The 17219-nt window shown below is 42.6% G+C and overlaps 1 protein-coding gene across 1 annotated transcript; it reads right to left on the bottom strand.

Annotated features, from left to right (window-relative positions):
- Nucleotides 1-119: 119 nt before the first annotated feature.
- LOC102059345 (general transcription factor IIE subunit 1-like) lies at nt 120-17101 on the bottom strand. Its single transcript, XM_055714890.1, has 5 exons — nt 10513-17101; nt 3381-5775; nt 1934-2135; nt 1185-1411; nt 120-781 (listed from the first exon to the last, which is right to left on the bottom strand). Exons 2-5 carry the CDS (start codon nt 3826-3828, stop codon nt 387-389), a joined length of 1272 nt encoding a protein of 423 aa, XP_055570865.1. The 5' UTR covers nt 3829-5775; nt 10513-17101; the 3' UTR covers nt 120-386.
- Nucleotides 17102-17219: the final 118 nt, after the last annotated feature.

Below are 17219 nucleotides of genomic sequence, written 5' to 3' on the forward strand. Positions count from 1 at the left end.
GCTCTGGTACGGAGTGAAACCAAATTGTGTTGGGCTTTGACTCATTTTTCACTACCGGAAGTATCTGCTGCTTCTGGGAGGAAGGTATAATAATTGATTTCTTACACTAGATTGCAACATTGCTTTTGAAACTTTATTTTAATCAGATCCTGCTGTATCCTGAAATTTTCCGTAGTCCAAAACAGATTACAGTATTCACAAAGTCTAAGCATTAAGACAAAAAACCCGTATTGTTTCCTACTACAGGATTACTATGTTGCTTAACAGCAAGGAGTTCAAACAGGAGTGGTAAACCTTGAAGAACATAAGTTAAACTATCAGGCTCTCTTATTTCAAAAGAAGCCTTCACTGACTCTATACAAGTCTGCGTATTCATATAGTAGTATTTATTCAAAGACAAATTGGAACATTTCTTGCCCTATTTTTATATAAGCTTCTCTCTCTTCTTTTGTCATGAGACACACAAGCTCTGGATTTTCACAAACTTCACCATAGGAATGAGGCTGACCAGCTACCATTAAAATAGGACTTTGTGTTTCCTGTTCCTCCTCTTGTTTAAAATTGCTGCCTGCTACTTCCATTCCTGCTCTTCTTGAGCGCTTGGTATCTTCTTCAGACTCACTAGTATCACTGCCCGATTCAGACACTTTGCTTTTGACAACAGGAGCCTGGTCTGTGCTAGATGATGACTTGGATTCATGGATCAGAAGAGTCTTGATGATTTCATTATCGCTGACAGTTTCTCTAACGCTTTCTCCAGTTTCTTCAGAAGCATTTACTCCTAATACACAATACTAAGTGTTAGAGGTAGCAATAGTTTACAGTTGCCACAGGCATCTTCTGTTTTTTCTACCCTGGATCATTTTTACCCACACTTTAGAATTTTCTTGAAAGTGCAGACATTTCCAAGAGCCTTACACTTTTAAGGAGTACCATTAATGTTACTGCATAGTTAAGAGCTAGAAATTTCAGGACCTGGTACCTGAGCTCTGGCTTTACTACTACCACCACCTAAATCAGTCTAAAGGGTAGTTTTTAGAAACTGAGATCTGATATCCAGTAGTGCAGAACCGAAGCGTTATGCTAGATTCTAAACCAAACTCACTACATTTTCAATGGGAAAGCTTTATTTAAATGCAGCAAGGCTACTGAATTTTAAGTATTTGCTAATGCTTAAAACTTACCAACACTATTGTTGGTGGCTGTTGTTGCTCCTTCCACGGTGCTCTGTGACATCCAGATAGGTTGCTCTTTAGTTGCTTTTTCTCTTGTTTTCTTCTTGGGCTCAGAGTTCTGCACATCAATAACTAAGTTTTGGGTGTACATATTGCCAAAAGAGGAACTTCTGTTGGCCCATTTTTCAGGTTGGTTGCAGGATTCCAGCACACTTGAACGCACCTTATCATCAAAACTGAATGAAGTGTCACCCATTTTGGGCAGGTTATATCCAGGCAAGAATCCCCCAGTTCCCATTTCAAAAAAAAAAAAAAAAAAAAAAAAAGAAAGAAAGAAAGAGAGAGAGAGACCAAAAAAGGCATGTTTTGTTAGCAGACCGGCTTTAAGTGTTCTATATTAAAACAATTCACATTTCCTGTTACCTCCTGTCAGAGGCAAGTGGTTCTGAACCATTTATTTTTGCATGGGTTCTTCAGTAGGGCATCTCTGGATGAAGCACACTAGTAGAGAAACTACTTTCTCACAGAACGGGTTATGAACATCAGATGAAGGGGAAGTCTGGAAAATTAACTATTTAAGATAAAAAAAGGTAGCAAAAGCAAAACTATAAAAACTAATTTAAAATGCCTTAGGTATTATGAACAAAGCAGAATGGACTTGAAAGTATGCTGCAAGTTCAGTATTTCAAAGATTTTACAGCTGGAAAGTTGTTAGGGGGTTTGTATTGAAATCAGAAATTCTAGGGGTATGTTTATACCTTTCTGATAATTCTGGTATTTCTGTTGGCTGAGGCTCCAGCAAGTCATATGGCAGAACAATATCTTCAGTCTCACGCAGTAGCACAAAGATAGGTTCAAGCTGCTCATTGAATTTTGCTAGCAAGGTTTGAGCCTCACGCTTAGGAAGTGCTGAGGCATCTTCCTCTACTTCAGTATTGCAGTAAGTGCAGCGGAAGGTCTCTGCAACATTATCCAAATTAGAAATTCTTATGTTCGTAGGACACAAAAGATTGTAGGACCTTGTTAAGAAATCCACAGTCTGGACAATTGCCAAAATATTCTGACTTTATCCATTCATTCACATTAACTAGGGGAACTCAAGAACTCAAGTTATAAAGGTAAGCCTTTTTTTTTTTTTTTTTTCTTTTCATTCTTTTTTTTTCTCCCTTCCCTCCCACCTTTTTTCTTTTTTATTTGACAAGGACTGATATTCACACACTTGTTATGCAAGAGAGAAATGGCAATAGTGAAGCATAAAGAGCATCTGGTTTTAGTTGTTCAAAGCGTATGCTAAAAACCTATGTTCATTTTTTAAGCAAAAGAAATCTATTTAAAGCATATACTATTAAAATGTATCACCAGCCCCAATGGTTGCATTTCAGTAACTTGACAAAGTCCATCCCTTTGTTCTAAATGGAGGATTTTGCTAACTGACAGTATACTCATTTCACCTTTGACATTTCCAGTTAGTCATATGAAGTTCATTCTTCCCGGCTCTGGCATCTTTTGCCAATACCATGACCCAGGGGTTAACACAGTAGCGGCACTTGGAGTAATGTATTGCAGTAGGATGCCATTTGACCGCATTTTTGAAAGAGTACTCTCTAATTAGTCATTTTGGTTTTAGAGAAGAGAAACCAGCAAGCTCTGATGCCACTTCTGCTGCAGATGTGTTGCGTTGCCCTGGGAGGAGCCTGAAGTTCCCCGTTTGCAGCACCGGAGCGATAGAACACCTCTCCCCTGCTGCAGAGCTGCAACATGCTTATTACAGTAGGTGGCCGCAAACAGTTTTATCCATCTTGTCCAATGCTTCCATCAGAAGAACTGAACAGACAAATGATTAACACATTCAAATGGAGTAGAGCAAGTACTGTATTCTCATTTCCATCTGAGGACATGGGACTCACAAGATTTAGATGAGTAATCTCATACCAGGCTAAGCATCCTGCTCGTGGCAAAGCTGAGGCCTGCAATCTGCCTCCCAGCTCCAGCTCGTATATTCAAAAGTATTCTTCCTCTTGCTTGGCCTGTTTTGCAGAGGTATTTTTCTCTTACCCTTACCTCCCAGTTTCTCCTGTCCCAGGCCCTTGTCCACCAGCAAACAAGTATATCCTAACAGCTTTTATTGCAAAGTTTGCACAGGAGCCAATTTTGTGCTACCAGAGTTATTAAGATAAGAGCAAATCAGCAATATAAGCAACATACCTGTAAATACATCAAAGAGCTGATTAACCTCAAGGTCTGTGTAAGTGCTGGAGCAAGATGGACATTTAAAAGAGGACCTGGTAGTCGAATCCCGCTCATCTGCTTCTATTTTCCGGCGTATGTGATCCAGTTTGTATTTTACAACATCCACCAGCACCTTGTAATTGATGTAATAGTAATTGTGCCTTGTGCTCTTCCCATTAGGCCCTGTTTCAACTCTCATACGCACCTTCACAAACTTTTCTGCCTTGAGCGTGTTCAGGATACTACGCAGTTGTTTATGTTCATACTTGAGCAACTGTAACAAGTCATCCTCTTTCACACAGGGGTAGCGGATCAGTACATCTAGGGCCAGGGAGTACTCCACACCGTAGAAACCACGCACTACATATTTGGCCAGGCGCTTTAGGGCTGCCGGGACCTCTGTGATGACGTTTTGCTCTTCCATCAGGAGCTGAAGCACCACCAGACGTGCTGTACAACAAACAGAAGGGAGGTGAGCTGCAGCAAACCTTTCTTAGTGCTCACAGGCAGGTACAAAGCAGGTCATTTGCTGTCCTGCAGTTCTGCAAGAGTCTTCACTGAACAGATGAATGTAAAATCCTTAACCTGCACCTGGGGATAGGGAAGGTATCAATAGATATCAAAGATTACCTAATCTTGAAGTACAATGATTACACCTGAAATATTCATGTCCTCTTGTGTAAAACCCCATAGAAGATATCTAGGAGAACGGGTTACAGAAAGTTCATAATAATCCTCTTTACAGAAGACAGCACAGTTAACTTGCATGTCTAGGTCTGCCTGAAGGACCCGTTTTCATTCACAGCCAGCCAGATAAGATCTGAACTGAACACTATATGCCTTTAAAAGTAAGGCTCACAACACAAGCTGGGCAAGAAATCTTCGGTTTAGTTCGTAACAATAGGCAAACTAGCCGAGACGGTAACTCCCTTTGTGGCAAAGCCACAGGAGGTGTTCGAGCACCTTTTAGCTTGCTCTTTGTGATTTTTCTGCTGGCTGCCATAGTCAAAACAAATGCCTAGCAAAGTTGGCGCGCAGGACGCTCCATCTTGCCTGGCACTGCCCTCACTCAGCACAGGCTGTTTGGGGCTGTGCCTGCTTGTCCCACCACACTAAATCACCAGGGAACATTTGTAGCAGATTTTCCTCTTTAGCCCTCTTCTCCTCTGCAGGGGCGTAGGGCTTCTGGCAATAACCCATTCCTAATCCCATTTAATAGAATGCAACTAATTCTAATCAGTTCAGCTGTCCCTGTTTCTTATTCATAAGGAGTGGAGGGAGAAGGAAAAATAAATTGAGGCGTGTTTCAATAAAGCCACATCTCAATTCCCTTCTTTGAGGCACGTTAAAATCCTACAGAAACATTTGATACTGCAGCCTCTAGACAGATGGCTTTGCAGAGAACCATGCAACACGCAGCCAAACAACACCGGTGTAGCTACCGGGTCAGAAGGTGGGTGGGTAGAGGGATGGCATGTTATGCCATGGTACATCGCCAGCACTAGCACTGGCATCCACTGCTGAGGGGCATCTTGCTCAAGCCCAGGTAGTCGCATATTGCTACACAGAGCTTCCAGGTGACCTTCGTCAGAAATCCCAGTTAAACAAAACTTATTTGCAGGAGCCTAGTCGTTTAAATTTGCATCTCACAGGGGAAGCACTATGTTTTGGGTAACCTAAACCAAATGTAAAGCTGCTGGTCTGAAGGCAATAGTACCACACTGACCTAAATTTCCCACGAGGAAGTGGGGGGGAACACTGGAACGGGCTGCCCACGGAGGGGGTCAAGTCTCTGTACTGCAACTGGGCAAGAGCCCGAGCAGCCTGACCTTGCTTTGAGATTGGTTGTGCCACCAACAAGGCTTGGGCCAGACAGCCTCCAGAGGTCTCGTCTAACCTAAATTCTTCTGTTCTCTTCCAAGAGAGTTAAATTTAACCACAGCAAGGACAGAAGCTGTGGGAACGTCAGTCAGTTCCTTGATAGCACTCCTCAGACTGTAAGACCACCATTCCTATGCTTTTTCACAAAACCCTTCAGAAAGAAGCAATTTTAAAAAATTACTGTTGTAGTTTTACTCTTTCACTTCTTTGTCCTCATCCTCAAAAAAGGCTTAACTACAGCGCACCTGACTGTCCCATGTTAGTAGGGCAGCGTAGCTCATTGCATGACTAGAGAAAGAATATTCCCTTCCACAAGCAGGAAGCCACAGGACCTTGAGCTTGTGTTCAACCAAGTCTCCCAGAAACTAAATCCTGTTGTTGCTGCCAGCCAAGCCCTAGCAAGGGTATGACACAGTCTGTGTACGTGTGCATGGATGTGTCTGCAGTGGGACAGGGACATACTCGAGCCAGGAGTCAGGAACTCCACCTGCTGAAAAAAGAATAGAAGTTGAATAAAATCTTTTTGACTGCAATCACATCTCCGCCTCTTTCTTTGATGGATGAGCTACCTCAAGTTGCCAGTGCATTTTCTGCCAGATAAAACCGTATGCAGACCTATAGGATAACACATTTGTGAGCATCATGGCTGTCCTTGAGCCACTCAGCGATGTTCATGTCCCAGAGGCACTCAGTAGGCAATTTTCCTTTCCCCATCCACAGCAAGGGCTCTTTGCCTTTAGAGCTGAGTAGCTTTCCTTTGAAGTCAGGGTAAGGGTATGCGGAGGAGACTACTTGTATATTGAGACTCGCCAGGAAGCTTCAGACAGCAGAGAAGCTACTGCTGTGCAGGACAGCTTAGATTACTGCTCTTGACCCAGGGCTGGGTTCCAGTGTTCTAACCCCAGGGGCACTTGAGCATAAAACACAAGATGTCTGGAGCACTGACAGGTATCAGACTTGTTCCACAGAAAAATATGCTAACGTAAGCTGCAGACTTCTCTTTCGTCCTCCTTCTGGCCTCACAACTTTAGAAGTTGTGTCTGCGTGGTGGCTTGTACTCAGCAGGAAGGAAGGATGGACAGTGCCCTCAGCCAGCCCCAGCAATCAGGGGAATGGCTTTGAGTCTTCTCAGGCTCTGGAGAGCACTGAGCCTTGTCCTTCTATACTGTGGGCATATAGCCCAGAGACAGAGGCACTGTAGCCTCTGGCACAGGCCCAACGGCAAGCAGCCATCATGTATTTGTGTGACCTGGTCCAGCCCCACTGAGGGGCATCAAGTGCAGCCCCAGGATCTGTATCGGATATGGTACCGCTCACACGCATTAGCCCGGGCTAGCATCTCAGAAAGGGCCATGGTGCCCTCTGCTTTATATGAGGGCCAGTTGCATCGTGGCACTATTGAAAAAAGAACAAAACCACTTCTGTATCTAGCCCTTGGCTAATGGGGACGGAATCGTGACACTTAAAGGACTTGTATTAATTAGGAGCAGGTCTCACGACTGCTTTTTCTTACCCTAAGTCAAATACAGAATGAAATAATTTCAAAGGGACCATGATAAGTACCTAACAACATTAAGGAAGAAGTAGGACCTGAACTGTAAGCTTGAGGTTTGCTGATCTATCAGTTCTGTGGATGACTCCTTACCCCAACTTGCATCGCGTACTTGCGCCTTTAAAGCAAGCAGTACTCTGAAGTGCTAGCAAGTCTGGACTGCACTGAAGTGCTTCTGAGCACCTTGATGTTAAAAGCTCTTCAGGTCCAGAGTCTTACAACCATGCAAACTATTCAGGGAAAGAAAAAAAGCCACCACCCACACACAACAGAACTCCTCCGTACATAAACACACAGTATAAAATACCATGAATATATCCTGGGAGACAACTGAAAAGCTTTTTCTCAAGAACAAATCCATAGAACCCGCTGTCTGCTGTCTCTTTGCAGTGGAAGTTTAGATGTGTAAGCCTTTGTTCAATGTAAAAGGAAATGGCTTTCTTTTTAAGAAATGGCTGAATTTGCCCTGAATGAAGAACATTCATGGAAAACACAAACCCCTTGAGAAGTGTTCCTTTAAGCTACAAAAGAAACAAACCTGTATGCATTTTACAGTAAAAACTACATAAAATCAAAGTGGGGGAAAGCTTTCTCCAAGTGCTTTGGTATATTTGAGGTTGTATTTCTCCAGTCCATCTAATGCTGGATCTGAAGTCTTGCAATTCAGGAAAACTGCTGATGTTTAAAAGTTGTGTAGTTTTCAGTTCGCAAGCAGCAGTTTTTTAAGAGCAGCTGGAGACCACCCTTAACAAGGAAAGGAGGAGGAAGAGGAGCAGCTCCTGCAGAGGGAGGATGGCTTTAAACAGGAATCTGCTTTTCAGCTGAGCTACAGCCTATATTAAGACAAGTATTTTGCTGTTCATGCAGATTTTTTTCTTTTTTTTCAGCCGACAGCATATACAGACAAGATATCTTACAAGTCACAGTCTAGCTTCTACCTTTAGCTTCTTTTAAAGTACTTACATTTAGAAGAGTAGGAGCTACCTTCTTATTATATTGATTATTTTTAAGATTATTCAGTAACTTCAATGCCAGAGAGGCCCTTCTGCTTATAGTTAATATGGAACAATTATAATCTTCATCAAGGAGAGACGAATGCAATGTGCTGCTTTCCCCAAAAGCAGGAATTACCTTTAAGATCCTTTTTGTGCTTTGGGAAACCTGTACAGTTGCTTGCTGTGCTAGCAGGCAACTATCAAAAAAAAGCAGCATTTCAAGTTAACAGGCATCACATAGAGCAAGTTCTGCAAGATTTCCCTGAAACCAATTGCTTAATTAACATTTCACTTGAGCTGCCTGAGAAAGCAAACTACCCACCTCACACTTTAAGAGGCACTAAACCAGAAAGATTTATTAAAGTAGTCTTTTGTCATTCTTCATATAACTTCACCATTTGAAGTAAGTTAAAAAAACCTGATCGTTACCTCTGTTGTATAGGCAGAAAACTTCAGGCTGGTACTGTAGAACTGCTCCTTTCTTAAGAGCTCAAAGTAACTGCAAAACAGGCTTAAGTATTTCCCAGCCTTTTCCTAGACCTATCTGTGATATGCCCTAATTATCAGCCAGCTGGAGCAAAAAAGTCCCCCCATCGCATTTCATTAGCAACTGAATGAATTCAGACTTGCATACATTGCATCACAATAAAGTTTTAAATCATATTGCTCAATGAAATCCACCTACGACAGGCAAGGACTGAAAATGTAAGTGACAGCGATCTGATTAGTGTTTTCATTAGCATGACTTTAGAAGACTGAAAGTAACATAATAATTTATTCCTCTTTAGTTGCTGCAACCCAAATATTTAGTATAGGTAATTTACGTTATTTATGTTTAGAAGCTTTCATAACCAAACAAATCTGGAAACTTTATATCAACCTTGCAAAGAAATATTCATCTTGCAAAGAAAGAAGCTGGAATTTATATGTTTACTAGTTTTTGCATTTTTGCTTACTAATCTTTTTAGGTAGTTTATGTCTTTGAAAGGAAAAAAAACCCCATTTTTCAGCTATTTCTCTAGAAGATAAAGTTATAGATACTATTTTTTCATTTTATGAATTAGATATCTGTGTTTAAAAACAATGTTGAAAGAAGGCTGCCAGACACTGTACATCCAGGATTAAAATGGTGAATTCTATTAGGATTGCAATCATCATATTCTATCTCAAATCTTCGTGTCTTTCAGATTATTTTTTAATATATGCACAGGGGAGGCTGGTGTTTTGTGGTGATGTGACTTAGGTCTTCTAGATACGTGTTGCAGCTTGTACTGTGCTTTTGTACTGCTGTTTGCTGCCGGAACTCTGGGTCTCCAGCTTACCTGGCACATGGGTCTATGGAAACCCCAAAAGTGTGGGTGTTTGTCTGCATAGGATGGGTTGTGGGACTGGCATCTGTAAACATCACTACAGAACACAGTGCCTCTGAGAAACAGTCAATACTAGAAAAGAAACCTCGTATTTTAGTAGCTGTAGGAAGAATTTAGATTTGAAAATACTTCAGAGGTTGGAAACTGCAGGTTAGAAACTGCAGGAACAGGTGACTATAAAAAAAATCCCCAAGTTTAGCTCTGCTCTTGCTTGTGATTTATAGTAGCAGGATCAGTCTCATGCTTTATGCTGGGGAAAAACCTTGCTACTACTCTTTTTTAATTTGTTCCATTAAATAAGAAACTATTAGGCAGATACCCACAGATGAAAAATCTAATCGGCATAAACCTTCAACCACAAATTTTAAATGTCCACACAGGTAAAATTAAGCAGATAGACCTCTTTCCATAAAGTTGTTCTTGAGTATGCTCCTTTGCTGTTGTGTTACACTAGAAATGCAAAGGAGCAAGACTACTTGCTGGTACTTGTTGTGTTTAGTCTGTGGGAAATGTTTACACTGAGTAATACCCAGCTCCTTGCCAGCTGTTTTGAACAGGGCAAGTGTCGTGTAACCTCAGTGCTGGTACTGATGTGACAGTCCTCAGCCCGCACGCGCAGGCGTGGAACCAGACCACAAGAAAACACAAAACAACTTTCTGCATTAAGGAGAGTGATGGTCTGGCTGCTAACAGTGCTTTCAGAAATGGGTGACGGCCATCACCTGTGCAAGCTGCACCTGCTTGTCACGGACACTTAGCCTCCACCTAGCAGGGGTAAAGCTCCACGCAGCAGAGGTGCTGCTCAGCCGGGGGGCTGCCTGTTGGGCGGCTGGGAGGGAATTTGGTACAGGCTCACGTTGTGCTGCCTTTGCTGTGCACGCTCAGCGCAGGAGTGAAAATCACAGGCCAAAAAATACAAAAAGAAAGCGTGGCTTGAGCAGGTATTTTCTGACTGCTGGGAGCCCTGGCACCGAGGGCCGTGGGAAGCAGGGTTTGTGCCGGTGTGTTGTTGCGATGTTGCGTAACAGAGACATCACTGACAACGGGAGCTTGAGGTGGGGATAGGCAAGGTTGCCTGGCTGCGTGTCAAACCCCCTTGGGTGGCGGGGATGTTTGTCTGGAATGGTGTGGGCATGCATGGCACTCGCAGGCTACTGGATGAAAAGGAGGCAGATAATCAGCTGAGAAGTCTCAGGTGGGAGAAGTGAGTACAGAGTCTGATCACAGGTTGAAGGAGAAAATGAGTGGGTTGCTGCTTTGGGGGATAAAGGTATAATCAAGGTTCTCACAGCAAATGCAGTACATTTTACCTGTTGGCAGAGCGGAGGTTGGTGTAGACGGCCCGGTGGGAGGCTGTGACCTGCACCTGGAGTAAATGGGAGCTGTTCCAAGTTCCTTTATCATCCTCTCTGGGCTGAACAGCTGCTGTTCTGCCTTTCCTGGACACGCACATGGAAGCTACGTTCTGCAGTATCTTACATTCTCCACGTCAACCGATACCCAGACCTGAGTTTAAAAAATCAAATGCCTAGCTTGTGCATTCAAGCACTGCAAAATAAGAAAACACTAGGATTACAGGAAGTGCCTGTATGTCACCTGCTGCCCTGTACACACAGGGCTCTTAATCACAGTCACATCTCTCTTTTTTTTTCCCCCACGCTGGCCCTTTCGCAGTGTCTCTGCCTCAGCCAGTGTGGGGGGGTTAACGCTCAGCTCCCACGTGTAGCCCTGAGCCCTGCTTATTTTGTGAACCATCCAAACCTTGCACTGAGACGATTCATTTTCTTATCGGTTTTCCTGTGGTGTTCTCCTTGTATTACTTAATTCCACGATCCTTGAAGGCATGCTGGTATCGGACTAAATTAACTTGGTCGGAGGGCTGTAGACCTCTTTTTGGATTAGTTTATGTTGTAATCTTCCTGGTATCTAGAAAGATAGAGGATATCGTGCTTGTGTTACATATGGAGCTCTGGGGTACAGAATTTGAAACCAAGATTGCTGGATAATTTCGAGTGCCTGAACTGAGATTAAAAAAATTAAGATACATTTTACAGTACTTTATATTCCTGCAGCATAGCTCCCTCTGTCTTGACTGCCATTGTGATCAGTACTTCCAAAATGCAACCAGTGGTATACCAGACTGGGTACTGGCCAAACAACACAGCCTACTGGGTTGCCCGTGCAGCACCTGCCAGGAAAAGGGGTGAGAATTCAGTTGTCCCAGTGGGTGCCTAGATCTGCCTGGTCTGTAACAGCAACCATTCCCTTGCGAGGCGTTAGCTTATTTACCGTCTTGAGAGCTGGAACAGAGCAGCCGCCTTTCTCCTCTGTTATGCCGTCCCCATTCGTCACAAGAACGCAGCCTGTCGCTGTGCAGTGAGTGAAACAAGGGATCTCGATAAAAGGAATCTGGGGATCACACAAAGAGACCGTATCACATCCAAAAAGGAAGGGACGTGAATGGCTGCCATGCTTGTTTGCTTCCGGATGCTTCACAACCTTAGTATGCTTTTAATGTAACTTACCTTGCTTTGAAGAACGGTTGCTTGGGATAACATGTATTTTTAATGTCAATACTCTTTTCTTAGAGGATCAGTTTAGATTTAATGTCTCTCAGCGTAATTTGAAACAATGTGGTAACAGCAGTTACTAACCAGCAGGCTGCTGCAGCGGGGAGGCACGGTTTGGCTGGTTTCAGAGGACAGCAAAGGAACGCTCAACGCAGGGAGCAGGGAGGTCAGAGAGGAGCACGCTGCACTTGCTAGATCTTCACAGCCTGCCACTCTCGGCTGTCTTCCCATTCTGTTGTACTTCTCTTTCCTTTGACATATCCTAACACTCTGGCTCCCGCTCTTCCTTTTTTCTTTTTCCCCTCCTCCCTTTCCCATTTTCCTGTTCCTCCCCCTCCCCTGTTTTCCCCTCTCCATCCAGTCGCTTCTGCTTTTTCCCACCTGGGTCGTGCAGAAGGCCACCTTCTGCAGCTGGATATGGGTATCTTAAAAAGAACCGTTTCCAGCTCTCAGGGGATGGTGCATGTACACCTCTTGTAGGAATGCAGGTGTAGCATTTTGGGAACTAAGTTGATGCAAATTATATGTAACTACTCAAAGGTTTGAATACTGGTGTAATTCAGATGGTGGGTGTAGCCTGAGAAAAGGCCATGTCTAATCCAAACGCCTCCAGGTACCTGAATTAAAGTTCTGCTTTAAGAACAAGACAGCACTTCAGCACTTTGCTACAACTCAGTGCTTGTCACCTTTTTTCTTTTTTTACTACAGAGAAAATAAATTTTTTTGTGTTTCTCTTTCTTAATGAAACATTTTCATTGAAATATAAAGAGGGAAAAGTCTAAGGAGGATTTTTTTCTCTACATTGGGTATCTGTCTAACAGAGAAAGCTTAGCAAGTCTAAAAGAAAGTCAAGACTAACCGTGGAAAACCTTAAGCAAGCCTTATGACTGGAGTTACCTTAAATACAGAATACTCAGCAGAGACAACCTCACTACTGGGGTTCTGCTATTGCTTAACCCTTGAGCTAGGAGAAAAAACTTTGCAAAACAAATTAGACTGAGATTGTCCCATATATAATTAATGTAATTCGGAGCTGATTCACTGTAGATCAGAAAATGTGCTGAGCACAGTGCTTCTGAGTATGTAAACAGACTAACTCCTTTATAATTATTGTCCTCTTTTCTAAGTAACAGAGTGTGGGAGCAGATTTAGCTACACAAGACCTTTAAAATCTTTGATACTGCAAGTTATCATGCTCTGAAAAACTGGGTGGCAGTCTTGGAAGAACTGCGTGGTCTGCCTGCTTCAAGTATTTGTCCAATTGGTATGCTGTGTTTCCAGACATTTTAACAAAGGCAGTTTCTTATAAAATGCATAAATATTTGGAGTTTTCTTCCCAAGGCAAATTGTGGTTTCTGCCACCGCTTTGATCGAGCATTACTCTTTCTGGCTCATCTTGTTCTTCTGGTGCAAAGGATGAAAGGTTTTGCTGCTTGGAGGGGTTGGGTGTGACTTTCTCACCAACACTTCTGGAACTCCAAGAGGAAAAGAAAGTCCATCTGACAATCTGTGACATATGCAAGTCATTTGCCTGCTCTTGCCACTACGGTGAAGTCCAAGCTTTTGAGCTTTCTGTTTGCATTTCTTTCTTTCTCCTTCCACCCGCAGCCCAAAGAGCTGGCCGTGTGACGGTGGGGACAGGTGTTTGTGCCAGGAGGGAGGCCTATTTTGCTGTTGGTTGTGGTGCCTGCCTAAAGCTCTCAGCTGCTGCCTGTCAGTCCACTCTCGGTCATGCCTGCTTGCTCCAGCTTCAGTCTTCTATTTACTCTTGCTGCTTTCCTGGCAGATATTTTACAGACCACCTGTGGGTGCTGCTCTGGAGTTTTGCTTCTAAGCGAGGCCTTCACTTGCGACTCTAATGCAAACTCACTTGCATGTGTGTCCCAGAACTACTGCTTGATTTTGACAGAATCAAATTCCTTTCCTGGATTGTCCTGTCCTCACTAGCTGCCAACATTTTGCTTTTTGACACAGGAGATGCCATTCTTTCTTCCTCTGAAGAGGAAGCTTCAGTCATGGCTTTCTTAAAGTGCAGAGGTGTAAAATTTTTTTGCAAACTGACTTCTTTTTGCCTTTAAATGCCAACACCCAAACAAATGCTTTGTCTTTCCTCTAACATCTTATTTGATCCCGTTCAGAATAAACTGGATTAACTCTTTGTATTTACATTAAAAGTAAAAATCTGCTGGAAGCTAAAATACAGAGGCTACTCTTCACAGAACTAGACTATGCAGTAATAATAGAAAACTATGTTTGTCTTGTTTCGTTTGTGGTTTTTTTTTTTGCAACCGTTTGATGATTTTTCACCCAGAACTAGGAAAGCTGTGTAACTCTCTTATTTAAACATAAAAAAGAAAACACTTATGGTTTCTTACTTGATCTAGGAAAAAAACAAATGTAAAAATAAAATAATCTGATGACCCTCTGTGTTTGTGAGGTACTTCAGCTATGTGTACAGCAAATGAAGAAACGCACCTATTTTTATTCTTTGCGTCTCTATAAAAACCAAGCAAACAAAAACCAAAGGAAAAAAGGCTAAATTAAATCCCAAAGTTGCAAGCAGTTGTATACATTTCTTCAGTGAAATGGTTTTAGCTTCCATTACAGTGCCCAGGACAGCAGAAGCCAGGAGGAAGTTTGATGTTAAAAATCAATGTCTCTCTCTGTACCATGAGCAAATTAAACATTTGGTCTGGCTTGAGAAAACCTTCAGAACAAGTGCTTTCAGAGTTGACAGATGTAGCTTAAATCAAGAAGCAATTAATCACATTCATCAGTTCTTCCATATTAAGGCAGACACAGTAAGACATAGTTGTTGAGGGTTTTGTTTTTAAACATCTTTGCTTATTTTAGTCAATAGCGGGCATATATGTTCAGGCTCTGGAGAGACATCCATTGGATTTAGCTGTGCTTTTGCAATTGTAAAGCAATTTCCAGTGTGGGAATGTGGATTGTCTTGCACAAGGGACATACCAAAAGCTCATTAGTTAATGACTGTAAATAGTCTACGCTGCTCCACATATGTTAAAGTGGGACAGGACTCATAAGTAAACTTATTTTTAAATGACAAAGTAATTTGATTATGGCTGTTATGCAACTAATTCCAAAGAAATCTAAACAACCCGCTACCAGATTAAGGTGCAGGCTCAGAAGTATATGATGTGCTTTTCATGGTACAGACTGTAACATCTGACTCAATTTAACCATTTTACATGAATCAAATGTCCCAGAAGCTGCATTTCACACACTACCTGCATTTTCCCCAAATCTAAATCATGCTGTTATGTTGATTTTAGTTTACGTAGCTTTGATATTTATGACTGAGACTTAAAATACACTCCGGTAGTACAATCATGTTAACATACTTCTGCTTGCGTACTTCAGTTAAAAAAAATTTAAGATGTGTAACTACGCTAGCCCTTTTTTGTAATGTCAGTTTAAGTAGTGGGATGCCGATTCCTGTGTGCTCTCACCCTGTCAGTGTTTTACACCCCTTTAAATTGTTTCTAGCTGTGCTACTACAGGCATTGTTCTAGGGCCTAGAACACCAGTGCTTCATTTTCTTCAACCAGAAGCCATGTCTCTTTATTAGCTGTTAAAGTTATTTGGCAAATAGCGTTCTTTTTGTCCCTGCTTCCCCCACTGCAATCCTCTAATAACAGTTTGCTGTAATCTGGTAACCTAGTTACTGAAACAAGGGATGATTAAAGGTTATCTTTTAATCACAGAATACCAGGTTAGAAGGGAACTCAAGGACCATCTGGTCCAACCTTTCTTTGCAAAAGCACAGTCTAGACAAGATGGCCCAGCACCTTGTCCAACCACATCTTAAGAAGTGTCCAATGTTGGGGAATCCACCACTTCCTAGGGAGATTATTCCAATGGCTTATTGTTCTCGTTGTGAAGAAATCTCCTTTTCTGTAACTTGTACCCATTATCCATCATCTTTTCCATGTGACTCCTTGTAAAAAGGAAGTCTCCAGCTTCTCTGTAGCCACCCTTTAAATACTGGAACGTGGTAGTAAGGTCTCCCCTTAAGCTTTCTTTTCTCAAGGCTGAGCAAACCCAGTTCTCTCAGCCTTTCCTCATCTGGCACGCTTTCCAGTCCTTTGACCATCTCTGTGGCCCTTCTCTGGACCCTCTCCAGTCTGTCCACATCTTTCTTGTATAGTGGGGACCAAAACTGAACACAGCATTCCAGGCGTGACCTGACCAGCACTGAGCAGAGTGGGGTAATGACTTCACCCCTGCTGGTGATGACTTTGTTGATACAACCCAGCATCCTGTTGGCTTTCTTTGCCGCAGCAGCGCACTGTTCACTCATGTTGAGCTTGTTGTCCACCAGGACCCCCCCAGATCCCTTTCCACAGAGCTCCCTGCCTATGCCACACTACTGGATTATGTTTTCCCAGGTGCAAGACCTTACAACTTGTCCTTGTTGAACTTCAAAAGGTTCCTGTTAGCTCACGCTTCCAGCCTATCCAGGTGTTCCTGCAGGGTGGCTCTCCCTTCTGAAGTGTCCACTGGTCCCCACTCAGCTCGGTATCAATGGCAAACTTCATCAGGGTACACTTGATCCCATCATCCAGATCACTGAGGAAAATATGAAAGTGTTGAGCCCATCATTGATCCCCGGGGGGACCCCACAGGTGACAGATTGCCAGTTTGAAAAGGAGCTATTTACCACCACCCTCTGGGTGCAGCCTCTCAGTCAGTTCCCCACCCACCACACAGACCACCTGTCTAGACTGTAACACATCAGTTTCTCTACAAGGACGCTGTGAGAAACTATCGGAAGCCCTGGAGAAATTTTAGTGTTTCTTTTAGAAAAGGAAGCAATACTAAATAAAACTTAGTCGGTTACACCTGGATGAAAGTTGACTTTGCAAAAATGAGCAATAACTTGTTTACTCTGCTGTAGACTTAAGTGTTAAATTTTCAATTATTAAAATAAATATCTTAAGTAGCCTTTACTGTTTCGCACAGAAAACTGCAGTATCCTCTGTTCTGAACTTCTGCACTACACTAGTACTGTTCTGTGTTCTGGCTATCAAGAATCCCATTGTGACTAGATGTCACAAACTTGCCAGTTTTACTTCGAATGCCTTAGGCAATACTGTCTCTGCAGACACCAAAGAGACGGCAACTACTTCCCTTATGCCAGTGGCAACTTTAAATTCACGGCTTAATTATAATTCTGGCCAACGGCACAGTCTGACTTGGCTGCCCTACCCTGCTTTCCAAAAAACAACCAACTGAACAAAATCTCCCCCAGACAACCCAACCACTATTAGTAGTTGGCTATTTCAGATTACGATAATCGCTTTCACTGTCAGTTTGAGAAAGAAATCAGTTCTTTGGACACTGTTAAAATCAGTCTATTTGGAAGTGAATGCCCTTTCCTCTATGTGATATGTAACGTGCATGAGGTATGAAATCAGTGCACG

Source organism: Falco cherrug, chromosome 1, assembly GCF_023634085.1.
Source record: "Falco cherrug isolate bFalChe1 chromosome 1, bFalChe1.pri, whole genome shotgun sequence".
In the NCBI taxonomy this organism is placed as follows: Eukaryota; Metazoa; Chordata; class Aves; order Falconiformes; family Falconidae; genus Falco; species Falco cherrug.